The sequence below is a fragment of the Euprymna scolopes genome, chromosome 27 (assembly GCF_053919585.1).
Source record: "Euprymna scolopes isolate OS-2025 chromosome 27, ASM5391958v1, whole genome shotgun sequence".
Taxonomy (NCBI): domain Eukaryota; kingdom Metazoa; phylum Mollusca; class Cephalopoda; order Sepiida; family Sepiolidae; genus Euprymna; species Euprymna scolopes.
In genome coordinates, this window is record NC_136508.1 from 93,809,529 (window position 1) to 93,826,709 (window position 17,181).

Below are 17,181 nucleotides of genomic sequence, written 5' to 3' on the forward strand. Positions count from 1 at the left end.
TTCCAGTGTTTAAAAGCTTGTCCGAATTGGAATTGTCTTGTTCTGAAGAAGACCAAGCCTCTGTTTTGTCCACTAACAGCAGTGAAACCACTGTTTCAGGTGCCGGTTTTCCTCCTTCTTCACTACCACAGCTTTCTTTCTCAAGAAGAACTTAATGATCTGACTAGAGATCTCAACCTTTCCAAAGAATCTGCTGAACTTTTAGCTTCAAGACTTAAAGAAAAAAAATCTACTTCAGTCTGGGACACCTTCAATAGAAAACGCCATATTGAATTCTTGCCATATTTTACTCAGGAAAATGACACAGTATATTGCAATGACGTTGATAGCCTGCTGTGGCAACTTAGTGTCAAACAGTATTATTCTCTAGATTGGCGCCTTTTTATAGACAGTTCCAAAATTAGTTTAACATGTGTTCTTCTTCACAATAGCAATATGGATTAGTTCCTCAAGGTCATTCAAGGACCCTCAAAGAAAAATATGATGAAATCAAATTTGTTCTGGAAAAGATTTCATACAGACAGCACCAATGGATCATGAGTCGATTTGAAAATGGTTGGGTTTCTCCTCAAGCTACAAAAAATTTCCTTGTGTTTGTGGGAGAGTAGGGCACGAACACTGAATGAAAAAAGATTGGCCTGTGCGCAGTGAACTGATTCCTGGCTCTCTCAGGGTTCTGGCTTTTCCTTTAGTGGAGTGTTCCAAAATTTAATGACCTTGATAGCAAACTTCCATGTCGCTGATGGCTTGATGGAAGCGTTCCCCTTGCTCGTCACTCACGTCACATAGATTTTCCGGAAATGGGCAAGATCCTCCTCTTCACATAAAACGTGGCATCATGAAACAGTTTGTGAAGGCTCTTAAGAAAGATAGCGACTGTTTCAAATATATTTGCATGAAATTTCCAGGCCTACCCATACACAAATTAGAAGCTGGAATTTTTGATGGACCCCAGATTCAAAATTTAATGAATGATGCAAATTTCTGTAATTTTATGAATCCTGCAGAATTTAGTGACTGGACGGCATTTACGAATTTAGTAAAATTCTTCTTGGGAAAAATAAAGGCGCCCAACTACAAAGAATTTGTTGAAACATTGCTCATAAGTCTCCATCAACTGGGTGCAAATGTGAGCATGAAGTTATGTCTTTTGCACGGCCATCTTGCCCGTTTTCTAGAAAATTTAGGTGATGTGAGCGACGGGCAAGGGGAGCGCTTCCATCAAGCCATCAGCGACATGGAAGTTTGCTATCAACGTCATTGGGATGCCACCATACGTGCAGACTGTTGTTGGTCTATCAAACGCGATGATGCCAGACTCCCCGTTCGAAGAAATCATTAAAACATCAATTTATGGATGATGACGTGTATGCTTAGCATTTTTTACAACTTCAAACTTTAATTGTGAATATTTTGGTGTGATTTCATGGATATGTGTCTTAAAGATACATAAAAATATTGTTTCTTTGATTTGCCTGTTTTTATTGTAGCTATCGGCTTCCTACAGAGGGGGGGGGGTTTAAACCAAAGCAGAAAAACTAAACGTGATAGACAAAAAGTAACAGTATTTCTGGAATCATCAAATTAGGTAAAAACAGTTGAAACATCTTAGATACCATAATTTTTTTTTTTTTTTTTTTTGCCAATGGTATTATTGACTTGATTTCCTTCTGAAAGTTCAAAAAGTCAAACGTTTATCAATTTATCTCTTATCGTGGTCATGACTGCGATATAAAAAGCCATGTACGTGACTGAACATCTGGACCACCCAATACTGACGCCTCTGCAATCTGAATTGACATATATGTGGCCAGCAGGCAGCTACAACACTATATTACAAGCTACTTCATAGGGACAGACATGACTAATGCAAAATTACAATCTTAAAATCAACAGAAACAACTGAAAAAAAAGTTGTTTTCACTTTGTTAAATACGATTTCAAAAGTATTAAAAATATATTTAAAATTAGAATATCATTTTCTAATACAATTGAAATATGAAAGTGTTAATTTTCACACAAAAATGAAAATTATTCAATTTTTAGTATAGGTATTTGGTTTTCTATGTTAGTATAGCCGATGTGATTAGCCTGAACCTGGATTGAGCAATGGAAGTTGATTTTCTTTCTTACTATCATAAAACAGCTCATATTTGCCTGGTGTGTAGTTTGAAAATTAGGAAAATGTCAAAATCCTAGATTAGTAGTGAGGATCAAACCATACATCAGGCAAAAATCATTTTATGGTGGGATAAGGTAGGTTACACCTCTGCATTGTATATCTATATAAGTACTAGCAGGGAGGGGCGGTTTTGCCCGGGCATAAAATATGCTTAAATATCATATTTTAATTGCTCCAGATTTCGTACATGTTATTATTATAGAGTCGTGATTTCGAAAGTAAAAAAAAAAAATTTAGGTGCTAGACTCGAAACCGACACTGTAGCATTCAAAACTGGCGACGTTACCATTGTACCAACGTGACACGCATATAAACCAATTAAAAATTAAAAGCAAACTACCCACTTTTGACCTCTTAAAAACTATTTTAACCGACCATAAAATAATGGTTTTTACAGACCATAAAAGAATGGTTTTTACAGACCATAAAACTATTTTAACCGGCCATAAAAGAATGATTTTTACAGACCATAAAAGATTGTTTTTACAGACCATAAACGAGTGTTTTTTACAGACCATAAACGAGTGTTTTTTACAGACCATAAAAACTATTTTAACCGGCCATAAAAGAATGATTTTTACAGACCATAAAAGATTGGTTTTTACAGACCATAAACGAGTGTTTTTTACAGACCATAAAAACTATTTTAACCGGCCATAAAAGAATGATTTTTTAATGACCATAAAAGAATGGTTTTTACAAACCATAAAATGATGATTTTTACAGACCATAAAGGAATGGTTTTTACAGATCATAAAAGAATGTTTTTTACAGACAATAAAAACTATTTTAACCGGCCATAGAAGAATGATTTTTACAGACCATAAAAAATGGTTTTTACAGACAATAAAACTATTTTAACCGACCATAAAAGAATGATATTTACAGATCATAAAAGAATGCTTTTTACAGACCGTAAAAGAATTATTTTACAGACCATAAAAACTATTTTAACCAGCCATAAAATGATGATTTTTACAGACCATAAAAGAATGATTTTTAAAGACCATAAAAGAATGGTTTTTACAGACCATAAAAACTATTTTAGCCGGCCATAAAAGAATGATTTTTACAGACCATAAAAGAATGGTTTTTGTAGACCATAAAAACTATTTTAACCGGCCATAAAAGAATTATTTTTACAGACCATAAAAGAATGTTTTTTACAGACCAGAAAACTATTTTAACCGGCCATAAAAGAATGATTTTTACAGACGATAAAAGAATGTTTTACAGACTATAAAAGAATGTTTTTTACAGACCATGAAATAATGATTTAACCCGCTATAAAAGAATAATTTTTACAGATAATAAAAGAATGGTTTTTACAGACAATAAAAACTATTTTAACCGGCCATAAAAGAATGGTTTTTACAGACAATAAAAACTATTTTAACCGGCCATAAAAGAATGATTTTTATAGACCATAAAAGAATGTTTTTTACAGACAATAAAAACTATTTTAACCGGCCATGAGAGAATGATTTTTACAGATCATAAAAGAATGGTTTTTATAGACCATTAAAGAATGGTTTTTACAGACAATAAAAACTATTTTAAGCGGCCATAAAAAAATTATTTTTACAGACTATAAAAGAATGGTTTTTACAGACCATAAAATAATGATTTTTACAGACGATAAAAGAATGGTTTTTACAGACAATAAAAACCATTTTAACCAGCCATAAAAGAATTTTTTTACAGACCATAAAAGAATGGTTTTTACAGACCATAAAAGAATGGTTTTTGCAGACCATAAAACTATTTTAACCGGCCATAAAAGAATGATTTTTACAGACCATAAAAGAATGGTTTTTACAGACCATAAAGAATGGTTTTTACAGACCATAAAATCTATTTTAACCGGCCATAAAAGAATGATTATTACAGACCATAAAAGAATGGTTTTTACAGACCATAAAACTATTTTAACCTGCAATAAAAGAATGATTTTTACAGACAATAAAAGAATGGTTTTTGCAGACCATAAAACTATTTAAACCGGCCATAAAAGAATGATTTTTGCGGACCATAAAAGAATGGTTTTTACAGACCATAAAGAATGTTTTTTACAGACCATAAAATCTATTTTAACCGGCCATAAAAGAATGATTATTACAGACCATAAAAGAATGGTTTTTACAGACCATTAAAGATTGGTTTTTACAGACAATAAAACCTATTTTAACCGGCCATAAAAGTATGATTTTTTAATGACAATAAAAGAATGGTTTTTACAGACCATAAAACTATTTTAACCGGCCATAAAAGAATGATTTTTACAGACCCTAAAAGAATGGTTTTTGCAGACCATAAAAACTATTTTAAGCGGCCATAAAAGAATGATTTTTACAGACCCTAAAAGAATGTTTTTTACAGACAATAATAAACTATTTTAACCGCCCAGAAAAGAATGATTTTTACAGACCCTAAAAGAATGGTTTTTGCAGACCATAAAAGAATGGTTTTTACAGACCATAAAAACTATTTTAACCCGTCATAAAAGAATGATTTTACAGACCATAAAATAGCGGTTTGTAAAAAATCCAATCATTTGACTTTAGTTTAGGAGGAGATAGAATTTGAAAATATGGAGACCGACTGCCGACAGACAGACAGGCAGACGTATAGTCGTTTATATATTAGATTATTTTATGTTGGGGTTGTATTATTTTTGTCATACTAAGTATTATTGACTTGATTTCCTTCTTTTAACATTCTTTTTACTTATGTTAGTATGATCAGACAGAGTACAATTTTCTAATTGAAGGATTTTTATTTATTTTATTTTGAATTGCTTTATTATTTTTGTTATTCTAAGTATCTAACAGTAAACAAACAAAAATGAAAAAGACATAAGAAAACAAATAAATATGCAGCAATTTAAATATTACCAAAGGCAAGATCAATTACTCTTCTACCTGACTGAACCTAAGTGAACTGTCAGTTAAACTTCAGCCTCTGTCCCATCGACGAAATGTTGCATCCCTCCGCCTGTTCTACAAGTATTTTAACGGTGAATGTTCTGATGAACTGCAAGCACGTGCCCCCTCGACGTAAATACCCCCGACAAGCAGCTAAATCCCACCCCTTCACAGTCGAGGTCTCTAGATGCAAGAGAGCCTTTTACTCCAGTAGTTTCTTCCCCAGAACAACTAGACTTTGGAATTCCCTTCCGGGTCCCTGCTTCCCCGACTGTACTGACATGCAGAAGTTCAAGTGTAACGTGAACCGACATCTTGCTGCACAACTTCCTACACATTACCCCTGATGCTTATGTCCCTGATAGTAGCCCCCTACAATAAAGTGGCAATGTGCCTTGTTTGGGGTGAAAATGTAATAAAAAAAAAAATAAATAAATAAAAAACTGTTTGTTTTTGTATGTTTTGACTTATTTACAATCGTTTTTACTTAATTAAAAAAAAAAAATGGTGTCAACGACATTAAAATTCAAATAAAAAAAACAAGATGGCGACAGATGACCATGCGAGGTCTCGAGAATTGCTGAAAAATGGAAATTTAAGCAGACGTAAAACTAATAACTGTCAACAATTGGGCATACATCTTATATTCAACCAAACTATATTTTATTTTGGTAGCATTTATTTGACTGACTTAATTTCCTTCCAAATTTTAGAAAATCAAACATTTTCGAATAGGCTTCTAGGTGTTTGTTTACATTACATTTAAATCTATGCAGGAATGGGATTTTATAATTTCCTACATTAGTTCCCACCATCCTGACTCATACAAATCAGTCATACTTAGAGGAAGTGGATGTAGTTTCACTCTCTCAAAAAAATGTCTACTTCCAACTCTCCCATCAGTCATTGAGAATTGTCCTTCACTGGATATTTTTTCAACTTCAGGCTGTTATATTTTCAGGCGCCGATTATCCTCTTTTTTCACTATCACAACATTTTTTCTCAAGGAGAACTTAATGATCTAATTAGAGATCTCAATTTTTCCAAAAAATATTCTAAACTTTTAGCTTCAAGACTTAAAGGAAAAAATTACTTAAGTCTGTAACTCTCCTAAACTTCAATAGAATACGCCATATTAAATTCTTGCCATATTTCACTCAGAAAACGATATAGTACATTGCAAAGACATTGCTGGACTGTTGTGTCGAACAGATTGGCGCCTCTCTATAGACAGTTCGAAAATTAGTTTAAAAGGTTAGGTTAAATTTGTCAAGGGCAGATAACTCCAAGCCAAAACGAGTATTAATTATGTAACAGTTTCTATGAGCTTCTCTCTTTCTCATAAAATTTATCAGTACTTTAGGCTTTGAGGCAGTATTTTTTCCTTTCCACAAAGTATTTTCAAATATGATTGACTTAGTTTCTGTAGGAAAAATTGTGGGAACCCACAACAGGGCTTACCGTTAAAGCATCCATATGTGTGTGCATCATGTGGAATCAAGCTGCTGGGAGGGTGGGGGGGAGAATCAGGATGGCGGCACCCACAACTTTTATTGCTAGTGATTTCATAAAGTGATGCAAAATCTTGCTGTTTGTGTGCAGATTGGGTGAGTCTGGACCGCATAAAAGTAGGCTACATGGAGAATGCAGACTTTTGTTGGAGAATGAATCCTTGGAGACTTGTTGTTGTGTGTTGCTGAGTCATTTTGCTTTCTTGCCTTTTTTTTCTTCTTCCGTTTTGTGTTACAGTTTCATTTTAAATTTCTGAAAATCAAACATCAATTGACGCATGGCTCACAATATTACCGTTCCCATCTTCTTTTGATGTATTTCCTAATTTTTTCTCCTTTTTTTTTTTAATCAGAAAAGACCAAACAAATATGTAGGCTTCAGCGTTTTCAATGCCAATGACAGTGGTCATTTGCTGGACACTGCTGCCCGAAGCAAAAAGTCTTCCTCTAGTGGCTTTGTTGGTACCTGGGATATGCCGAAAAAAATACCAGGTAAAGATACAAATTAATGATATCATTTTTGTCATTTCTTATTTTTTATTAAACATATAATTACTAAACTCACCTGACAAAAAAAAAAAAAGAAAGAAATCATTAGTCAACCGTGTCGATGAAGGTTATTAAGTGATACAGTTGGTACAAAATATTTTTTTCCGTATCTCAAATCTTTATATTGTGTCTCGGGTTATTAACTTTTTTTTTTTTTTTTTTTTTTTTACATGGTGGTCACCACTTATCAAGGCCTGGAAGCCACTCAGGGGTAAGGGTTATTGCAAGTACAGTAGGTTAGTGTGGAGATTTAATGAAGTGTTTACTTAAGAGGGCGGTTCATTAGGAATTTGTTAACGTTGGACTTGAAGAAATCCAAGTTGTAGTCAGGTGGGAAGCAGGCAGACGGAACAGAGTTCCACAGGCGTGCAGTTCTAAGAAAGAAGCTTTGTTCATGGAATCTATGTTTTGATTTAGGCACAGATAAAGAGTGGGGGAAATTTTTCACAGTGGATTCAGCTAGACGGGTGTTTTTCATAAAGGATTGGTGAGGGGGGACCAGAGATTGGAGTTCAGACGAGCACCTGCCATGGAAATAACGATAAAACAAGGATAGGCTCACAACGTCTCTTCCGTGGGAGAGAGGTTACAGGGTAGAGAAAAGGGCATACCCTACCAAGCCACGAAGTCTATCTTGTACTCTGTCAAGGCAGAATAGGCTGTTTTTAGCAGCTCCTGCCCAGATATGGCAGCAGTATTCCATCCTTGGAGCTCAGAAGGAAAATATAACGATATACCAAGGTCTTATATATGACATGAAAAGATAACGATATACCAAGGTCTTATATATGACATGAAAAGATAACGATATACCATGGTCTTATACATGACATGAAAAGATAACGATATACCAAGGTCTTATACATGACATGAAAAGATAACGATATACCAAGGTCTTATACATGACATGAAAAGATAACGATATACCAAGGTCTTATATATGACATGAAAAGATAACGATATACCAAGGTCTTATATATGACATGAAAAGATAACGATATACCAAGGTCTTATATATGACATGAAAAGATAACGATATACCAAGGTCTTATACATGACATGAAAAGATAACGATACACCAAGGTCTTATACATGACATGAAAAGATAACGATATACCAAGGTCTTATATATGACATGAAAAGATAACGATATACCAAGGTCTTATATATGACATGAAAAGATAATGATATACCAAGGTCTTATACACGACATGAAAAGATAACGATATACCAAGGTCTTATATATGACATGAAAAGATAACGATATACCAAGGTCTTATATATGACATAAAAGATAACGATATACCAAGGTCTTATACATGACATAAAAAGATAACGATATACCAAGGTCTTATATATGACATGAAAAGATAACGATATACCAAGGTCTTATATATGACATGAAAAGAAACTGGAATGTTAGAAAGATCTCTATCATTCCTGTAATTATAGGAGCAACTGGACTCATGAAAAAGAATTTTAAAAACTATTTAGCAAATATATATACCCAGTGAACCAAGTGTAGAAGAGATCCAAACAATTGCACTTAAAGGGATGGTCAGAATCTTAAAAAGATCTCTCGGCTGGAATATCTGAGTTAGCGGGTGAATGTTTGACATTCAGTAGGATGCCCCATCCCCAGCTTGAACAAACTGATAAGAAAATTAAAAAAAAAAATAATTTCGAATTTACTTTAATTTTTCTTATCTTTTTTTTTTTACATGGGGTTCACAACTTATCAAGGCCCGAAGGCCACTCAGGGATAAGGGTTATTGCGTGTACAGTAATCAATGAGATAGTATTGTAGTAATCATTCGTATTGGGTGTTTAGTTAGTGTCCTACTTAAGGGGGCGGTTTATCAGGAGTTTGTTTATGTTGGACTTGAAAACGTCCAAGTTGTAGTCAGGTGGGAAACAGGCAAGCGGCAGGGAGTTCCACTGGCATGCAGTTCTAAGAAAGAAGCTTTGCTCATGGAATCTACGTTTGGATTTAGGCACAGATAAAGAGTGGGGGAAATTTTTCACAGTGGATTCAGCTAGACGGGTGTTTTTCATAAAGGATTGGTGAGGGGGGACCAGAGATTGGAGTTCAGACGAGCACCTGCCATGGAAATAACGATAAAACAAAGACAGGCTCGCAACATCTCTTCTGTGGGAGAGAGGTTGCAGGGAAGAGAAAAGGGCATCCCCCACTAAGCCACGAAGTCTATTTTGTACTCTGTCAAGGCAGGATAGGCTGTTTTTAGCAGCTCCTGCCCAGATGTGGCAGCAGTACTCCATCCTTGGACGTACTTGGCTTTTATATAGATAGAGAATTGCATCAGTAGTGATATATCTTCTGGAGTGGTAGAAGGATCCCACCATTTTCCCACCGTCTTTGGCAACAGATTTGATGTATGTGTTCCATTTCAGATCAGGAGTAAAGGTCAAACCCAGAAGCTTGTCAAAACATGGAGCCTCTCCAAAACGAGAGCCATCCATTTCAATTGATGCCAGATGGGGATCAGAGCGTTGATGATGTAAAGATAAAAGCTTGGTTTTGGATGAATTAAAAGTGACCAGCCACCTCTTCCCCCATTGTACCACATGCTCAAGATCAGAGGAGAGAGAATTAGAGAGAACTTTGTGATTTACGGCCTTTGATGTGTTGCCATAGATGGTTGTGTCATCAGCATAGATGTCAACGAATGATTTAAGTATGTGTTTTGGGAGATCATTGATGTAGATCAGGAAGAGAGTTGGGCCCAGGATGGAGACCTGAGGGACTCCAGCATTAATACTGTGGGCCTCTGATTTCTGCCCATCAACCACTACTCTTATGAACCTATTGGAGAGAAATGATTTAATGATTGAATTCTTTATACAAACGTACAAACATGCAAACATATAAAAAAGCATGTAGGAGGGGGGAGTTCTTCAATACATACAGTCATCATCTTCTCTATTGATAGAAAATAGCTGTTTGTCTTTCTGAAGTAGTTGGTGTTGTCTAGTTGTAAAGATGGTCGTAGTGGTGATGTGGCAGGCATAAAGCAAGTGTTGATCTTTTCCTCTTCCTTCTCATCTTGATGGCCGGGATAATAGAAGTAATTAAAAATGAACAACAAATTACTTTTTTATTTGCTCTGAGATTTCATTTAATGTTGACATTAATTTATTGCAAATGCTTCCAAATGAACGGCGTCTTCCGTTTCCAATCCCTGTAAAATGGAGAAAGTCTCATCTGATCACTTTGGCATTGATTGCTCTGAGATTGGTCATGAAACCAGGAATGTCACTTCCATGCAAATCCACCAACAGTGCAACCTATTAACAATCACTACTCCAAATTAACGATCATTCAAAGGCAGATAACTCCAAGCCAAAACGAGTATTCATTATGTAACAGTTTCTATGAGTTTTCTTTCTCATAAAATTTACTAGTACTTGGACTTATACTTTAGCCTTTGGGGCATATAATTAAGGAGTTGACATCATAAGGGCATCTTTACATATCTGCATGCTTCATTTTTTAAAGATTATATTTATAACTTCTGGCTCTGAGTCAACACTTCAGCTGGGAAAGATTAAGAAAAAAAATGAAATAACAGTAAGAGGTGGTCGCATTCAAACATTCAGTTAATTTTGAATTGGTCATGTGCCACTTTTTCTTCTTTTTTTCTTTTGATAGACCTAGTTGTGTGTGTAAGGTCATGTGACCTGTTTATCCAATCCAGTTACTGGAATTTTGAATTTATTTTCATTTTCTTTCATATTTCTGATTTCTCAGGTGTTTCTTTTTTGTTTCTCAATAAAAAACAATGTCTTCAACAAAAAAATGAAATAACAGTAAAAAGTGGTACTCAAGCATTCAATTAATTTTGAATTGGTCATGTGACACTTTTTTTTTTTTTTTATAGATTTAGTTATGTGTGAGGTCATGTGACCTGTTTATCCAATCCGGTTACTGGAATTTTGAATTTATTTCATTTTTCCGTATCTCACGAGTGTTTCTCTTTGATTCTCAACAGGAAACAATGTCTTAAACACAATGGCGCGTCATCCTTCATCAGCAAAGAATTTGAAAATAATGAAAGAGGAATTTGATAAAAAAGTGAAACCACGCTCGATTATAAATGTGGTCGTAAGTAAAACTGACGCATGATGTTTTTTTTATCAAGATACCACACACATATACACATACACACATACACGTACACAAAATAAGAAAATACCAAGGTCTTATGTACAACATGAAAAGAAACTGGAATCTTAGGAAGATTTCTATTAGGAGCAACCGAACTAATAAAAAAGAATTTACAAAACTTCCTGGCAAATATACCTGGTGAACCAAATGCAAGAGAGATACACACGATTAATGAGAGGGTTAGAATCTTAAAAAGAAGATCTCTTCATTGAGCGACAGAGGGAAAAGAGATGGTCAGAGGGAAAAACATGAGGGAGAGAGAATGAGAGAGAGAGAGAGAGAGCAACAGAGGGAAAAGAGAGGGAGAAACAGATGAAGAGTGACAGAAGGAAAGGAAAGAGAGGGAGACAGAATTTTCTTACAAATAATTAGAGTTTTAAAAGAATTTGGTTGAATAATTTAATAACCAAACTCTGCTATAATGATTATATTTAACTTTCAAATTAAGCTTAAAAATAATTTTAAAAAAATAATATTTAGGAAAAATAATTGGTTTAATTAAAATTTCAAAAATAGGAAAGCAAAGTAAAAAGAAGAACAAAAGTGGATAAGAAACAGTTCCTCATGCGGCGTCAATTGTATTTAGTCTCTCTGAACTGATAAGTACCAGTCGAAAATCTGTTCTCAATAATCAGAAACTGGACCATTATGGTGACCTTTTATATAATGTGGTATTGGTCCTGAGTAAGTCCTAGGCGGTCTACATTCCCCGTCCTTGCCTCCCCTCTTTGAGGTAGAATAAGTTTATGTCTACTGCCTTAGGTGTCCTAATTGAGGAATACCGACGGGGCTGCTTAGGCAATTTTTAATAGAATAGAATACTTTTCATTTAGGGGGAACTGGCTTGATTCACTTCACCTTCCGACCTTGTGTCACATCTTTTTGCAGTGAGAAGGAAATAAATACTAGTGAATAGTACCTGTTAGCTACAGATAGAGAGAATCAAAGAATATGGGTGTGTGTATGACATTTAAAATATTTTTAATTATTTCCTCGAGGTCCTTCACCTAGCATAATGTCTTCTCCCAGGTAACGCTAGGTAGGAACTTCTCGTAAATATATAAATTGATGCACTTAATTCTAACATCTTTTCTTCAATATTTTTGACAGGAGCAGTCCACAAAAGCAAAGAAGGAAACAGGTTCTTGCAATTCCGAAAATGACGCCGAGATGGTACTGGCCGAAAAGGTTCCTGACTCGAAGTCACAGACACCAAAGACACCTTTAAATGAGAAATACACATCACCTTCTCTCAATAAAGTGACCGTCCCAACTCCTTTGGGTCTGCAAGATCCTGATGCCACTATGAAATCAAGCCGACCGACTTCAGAAGAATTTACCGAAAGGGAGATGAGCTTGAAACAAGGTGTTAATTTCAAAGATCCAGAAGAAGCGTCACCGAAATCTGGTGTTGAGACTCAGAAGGAAAAGCCATCGACCCCACTCCAGGACTCAGGCAGGATGAATGTGGTAAAAGAACATGCTCCTGTCCAAACTCCTTGTTCAAGCCAACGAAGCATGTGGCATGCAAGAGGACCTGCCCCGTCTATCAACTGGCCTGCACCAAAGGCATTAAGCTAGAGAACGTTTTATTAACCAGACGATCATCCAAAATAAAAGGACAAGATTTCGTTTTTTGATACGACGCCGGAATATTCAGAATGTTATGTGTTCCTTTGATTTACTGTAACATATTGGCCACTTTTGTGCTTTGCAGTTGTCACATAAGAAAAACTTGCAAAGTTCCTCAAATGGTTAGGCATGATGTTGCTTTTTATAGTTATGTGTCATGAAGCCAATCTCTTCGTTGAGAACAACACGTTACTTGAGACTAAAAAGAGATGCTTACTTGTCGTTTTTCAGTTGAGGAATTTGCTTAGTATTTCCTGAAGTAATTCCTTCAGTAAAGTTTGTAGACAAATGAAGATTCGAAAAACACAAAAAGGATTTTGCATTGCTTGCTTTTATTGCTGGCATATATTGATTTTTACTTTCGTTTCACATTTTGTTTCATTATGTAAATTTCTGATGGACCTCATCATCAGGGGCCAAAATTGTTCATGTTTTCATGCATTCCTTCTCTTTTTTTTCTTTTTTTTTACTTGGGAGTCACTACTTATAAAGACCCAAAGACCACTCGAGGGTAAGGGCTAATGAATGTAAGGTGTAGTAATCGTTAATGATGTACATTGGGTAGAATTTGGATTATTTATGGGGACGGCTCAACAATTTAACATTAGTATAAATTGAATTGAATTAGTGTAAATTGAATTGAATTAGTGTAAATTGAATTGAATTAGTATAAATTGAATTGACTTAGTGTAAATTGAATTGAATTAGTGTAAATTGAATTGACTTAGTATAAATTGAATTGAATTAGTGTAAATTAAATTGAATTAGTATAAATTGAATTGAATTAGTGTAATTGAATTGAATTAGTGTAAATTGAATTGAATTAGTATAAATTGAATTGAGTTAATGTAAATTGAATTGAATTAGTGTAAATTAAATTGAATTAGTGTAAATTGAATTGAATTAGTATAAATTGAATTGAATTAGTATAAATTGAATTGAATTAGTGTAAATTGAATTGAATTAGTATAAATTGAATTGAATTAGTATAAATTGAATTGAATTAGTGTAAATTGAATTGAATTAGTGTAAATTGAATTGAATTAGTATAAATTGAATTGACTTAGTATAAATTGAATTGACTTAGTATAAATTGAATTGAATTAGTGCAAATTGAATTGACTTAGTATAAATTGAATTGAATTAGTGTAAATTGAATTGAATTAGTATAAATTGAATTGAATTAGTGTAAATTGAATTGAATTAGTGTAAATTGAATTGAATTAGTATAAATTGAATTGAGTTAATGTAAATTGAATTGAATTAGTGTAAATTAAATTGAATTAGTGTAAATTGAATTGAATTAGTATAAATTGAATTGAATTAGTGTAAATTGAAATGAATTAGTGTAAATTGAATTGAATTAGTATAAATTGAATTGAATTAGTACAAATTGAATTGACTTAGTATAAATTGAATTGAATTAGTGTAAATTGAATTGAATTAGTATAAATTGAATTGAATTAGTGTAAATTGAATTGAATTAGTGTAAATTGAATTGAATTAGTATAAATTGAATTGAGTTAATGTAAATTGAATTGAATTAGTGTAAATTAAATTGAATTAGTGTAAATTGAATTGAAAGCTAGTGTAGCAGTCACAAATAAAATCAAAGGTTTATTGAAAAGCATGTTAACAGTAAGTAAATGTGCTTAATGACAAAAAATGTGCATGTCCCCAATAAAGGAAAGTAATGAATAAAAAATGTTTATGAAGAAATATTTGAATCAATCATGCAATTATTGTAATAAAAAGGGATCCTTCTAGACTGAGGTAATTTTGTTTTGTTATGTTTTATTTTGTTTTTAGTAGTTGATAAGTATGAAGATAGACCCCCGTTATTAATTAAATAACTATAATAAATAAAAGAAAATAAAAAAGCAATGAAAATTCTGCTGTGGAATGACCCAGAAGCAAAACTCACCCCAACTGGTTCTTGTACTAAAAAATTTGATTCCATCTGTCTCCTAAGGAATTTTTTAGTCCATTTTGGAACCAAGGTCAGCAGGCAGAGAGAACCCGGCAATCAACAAAGACAGACCTCTCTCCTTTTTCTTTCCCTTTCTCTCCTGTCCTTGTCCACTGGACTTTCCAGTATCGACGATTTGCACTGAACATAACTGCTAGCTGATCTGCAACTAACAAAGAACATTCTACTCCTTCCTTTTTGCTCAAACGGACACAGTCCAAACTTTCGACCACCAAAATTAACCTTTTGTTGTACTTTTTTTTCTAAGAGGATTTGTTGTTTCACTATTAATAATATAGCTTCAATTTCAGATTCAGAATTAATAGTATGGTTTCGGTTTCAGACCAGCAGAGATGGCTATATGCAAATACTGAGCCATAAGCGAAATGACGTCACAGAAATAAGAAAACTATAAAATGGAGAGAGCACATTTGAGAAGATCATGTTAAAGATGTGGATGACGTTCAAGAGCATGCTCGAGAAAATCATGTTAGTGATTTGGATAATGTTCGAGAGCATGTTAGAGACATGGATAACGTTCGAGAACATGTTCGAGAAAATCATGTTATGTTAGTGATTTGGATAATGTTTGAGATTATGTTAGAGATGTGGATGACGTTCGAAAGCACATTCATGGAGGCAATCACGTGAGAGGCGTTAGAGCCATAATGAGAAGTCATGTGTAGCAGGAGAATGAGAAAATAAATTTTGTTGTACAACAAAAAAAAGCAAGTTGAAGTTCTTTCTTATTCTTTGTCTACTTTGCAACTGAGGCTACAACGTGTTGGTTCCCAATTACACCATCATTATCACCATCATCATCATCATCATCATCATCATCATCATCATCACCACCACCATCATCACTTTTCCTTCACATGGAGAGTCCGGTTCTGTTATAAGTGCTTTAGGAGAAACTTTATTTAATAAGTACAGGAAAAACTTTACTTAATAAGTACAGGAAAACTGTACTTAATAAGTACAGGAGAACCTATACTTAATAAGTACAGGAAAAACTGTACTTAATAAGTACAGGAGAAACTTTACTTAATAAGTACAGGAAAAACTGTACTTAATAAGTACAGGAGAAACTTTATTTAATAAGTACAGGAAAAACTGTACTTAATAAGTACAGGAGAAACTTTATTTAATAAGTACAGGAAAAACTGTACTTAATAAGTACAGGAAAACTGTACTTAATAAGTACAGGAGAACCTATACTTAATAAGTACAGGAAAAACTGTACTTAATAAGTACAGGAGAACCTATACTTAATAAGTACAGGAAAAACTGTACTTAATAAGTACAGGAGAAACTTTATTTAATAAGTACAGGAAAAACTGTACTTAATAAGTACAGGAAAACTGTACTTAATAAGTACAGGAGAACCTATACTTAATAAGTACAGGAAAAACTGTACTTAATAAGTACAGGAGAACCTATACTTAATAAGTACAGGAAAAACTGTACTTAATAAGTACAGGAAAAACTGTACTTAATAAGTACAGGAGAAACTTTACTTAATAAGTACAGGAAAAACTGTACTTAATAAGTACAGGAAAAACTATACTTAATAAGTACAGGAAAAACTGTACTTAATAAGTACAGGAGAAACTGTACTTAATAAGTACAGGAAAAACTGTACTTAATAAGTACAGGAAAAACTGTACTTAATAAGTACAGGAAAAACTGTACTTAATAAGTACAGGAGAAACTGTACTTAATAAGTACAGGAAAAACTGTACTTAATAAGTACAGGAAAAACTGTACTTAATAAGTACAGGAGAAACTTTACTTAATAAGTACAAGAAAAACTGTACTTAATAAGCACAGGAGAAACTTTACTTAATAAGCACAGGAAAAACTTTATTTAATAAGCACAGGAAAAACTTTACTTAAGAAGCACAGGAAAAACTGTACTTAATAAGCTCAGGAGAAACTTTGTAAAAAAAATGTGAGCAAAAATGGCAGACATGCTTTTACAGAATGGAACGATAAATTGGTGGCATAAAGAAAACAACACTACAGATTTATTCACACCTATTCAATGTAGCTGTCTTCAGCCCTAATCACTTCCTCAATACAAGTCCAGAACTGGGAGCATGCCTTTTCCAGAAGTGCCGGTGGGACCTTGGTAAATACTTGGCAGACGGCAGCAATCAGGCTGGCTTTGCTGTTGTGGGAGGTCACGTTGGTGATTTTATCGATATATGACCAAACAAAGTACT

The 17,181-nt window shown here is 33.8% G+C and overlaps 1 protein-coding gene across 1 annotated transcript in view; it reads left to right on the top strand.

Annotated features, from left to right (window-relative positions):
• Window positions 1-13,014, top strand: part of LOC145249003 (uncharacterized) — a 37,922-nt gene extending 24,908 nt beyond the window's left edge. Inside the window, exons 3-5 of the mRNA XM_080110857.1 lie at window positions 6,971-7,109; window positions 11,177-11,289; window positions 12,463-13,014. Coding sequence (XP_079966983.1) covers window positions 6,971-7,109; window positions 11,177-11,289; window positions 12,463-12,933 — 723 coding nt within the window. The 3' untranslated portion in view covers window positions 12,934-13,014. The remainder of the gene's footprint in view (window positions 1-6,970; window positions 7,110-11,176; window positions 11,290-12,462) is intronic.
• Window positions 13,015-17,181: the final 4,167 nt, after the last annotated feature.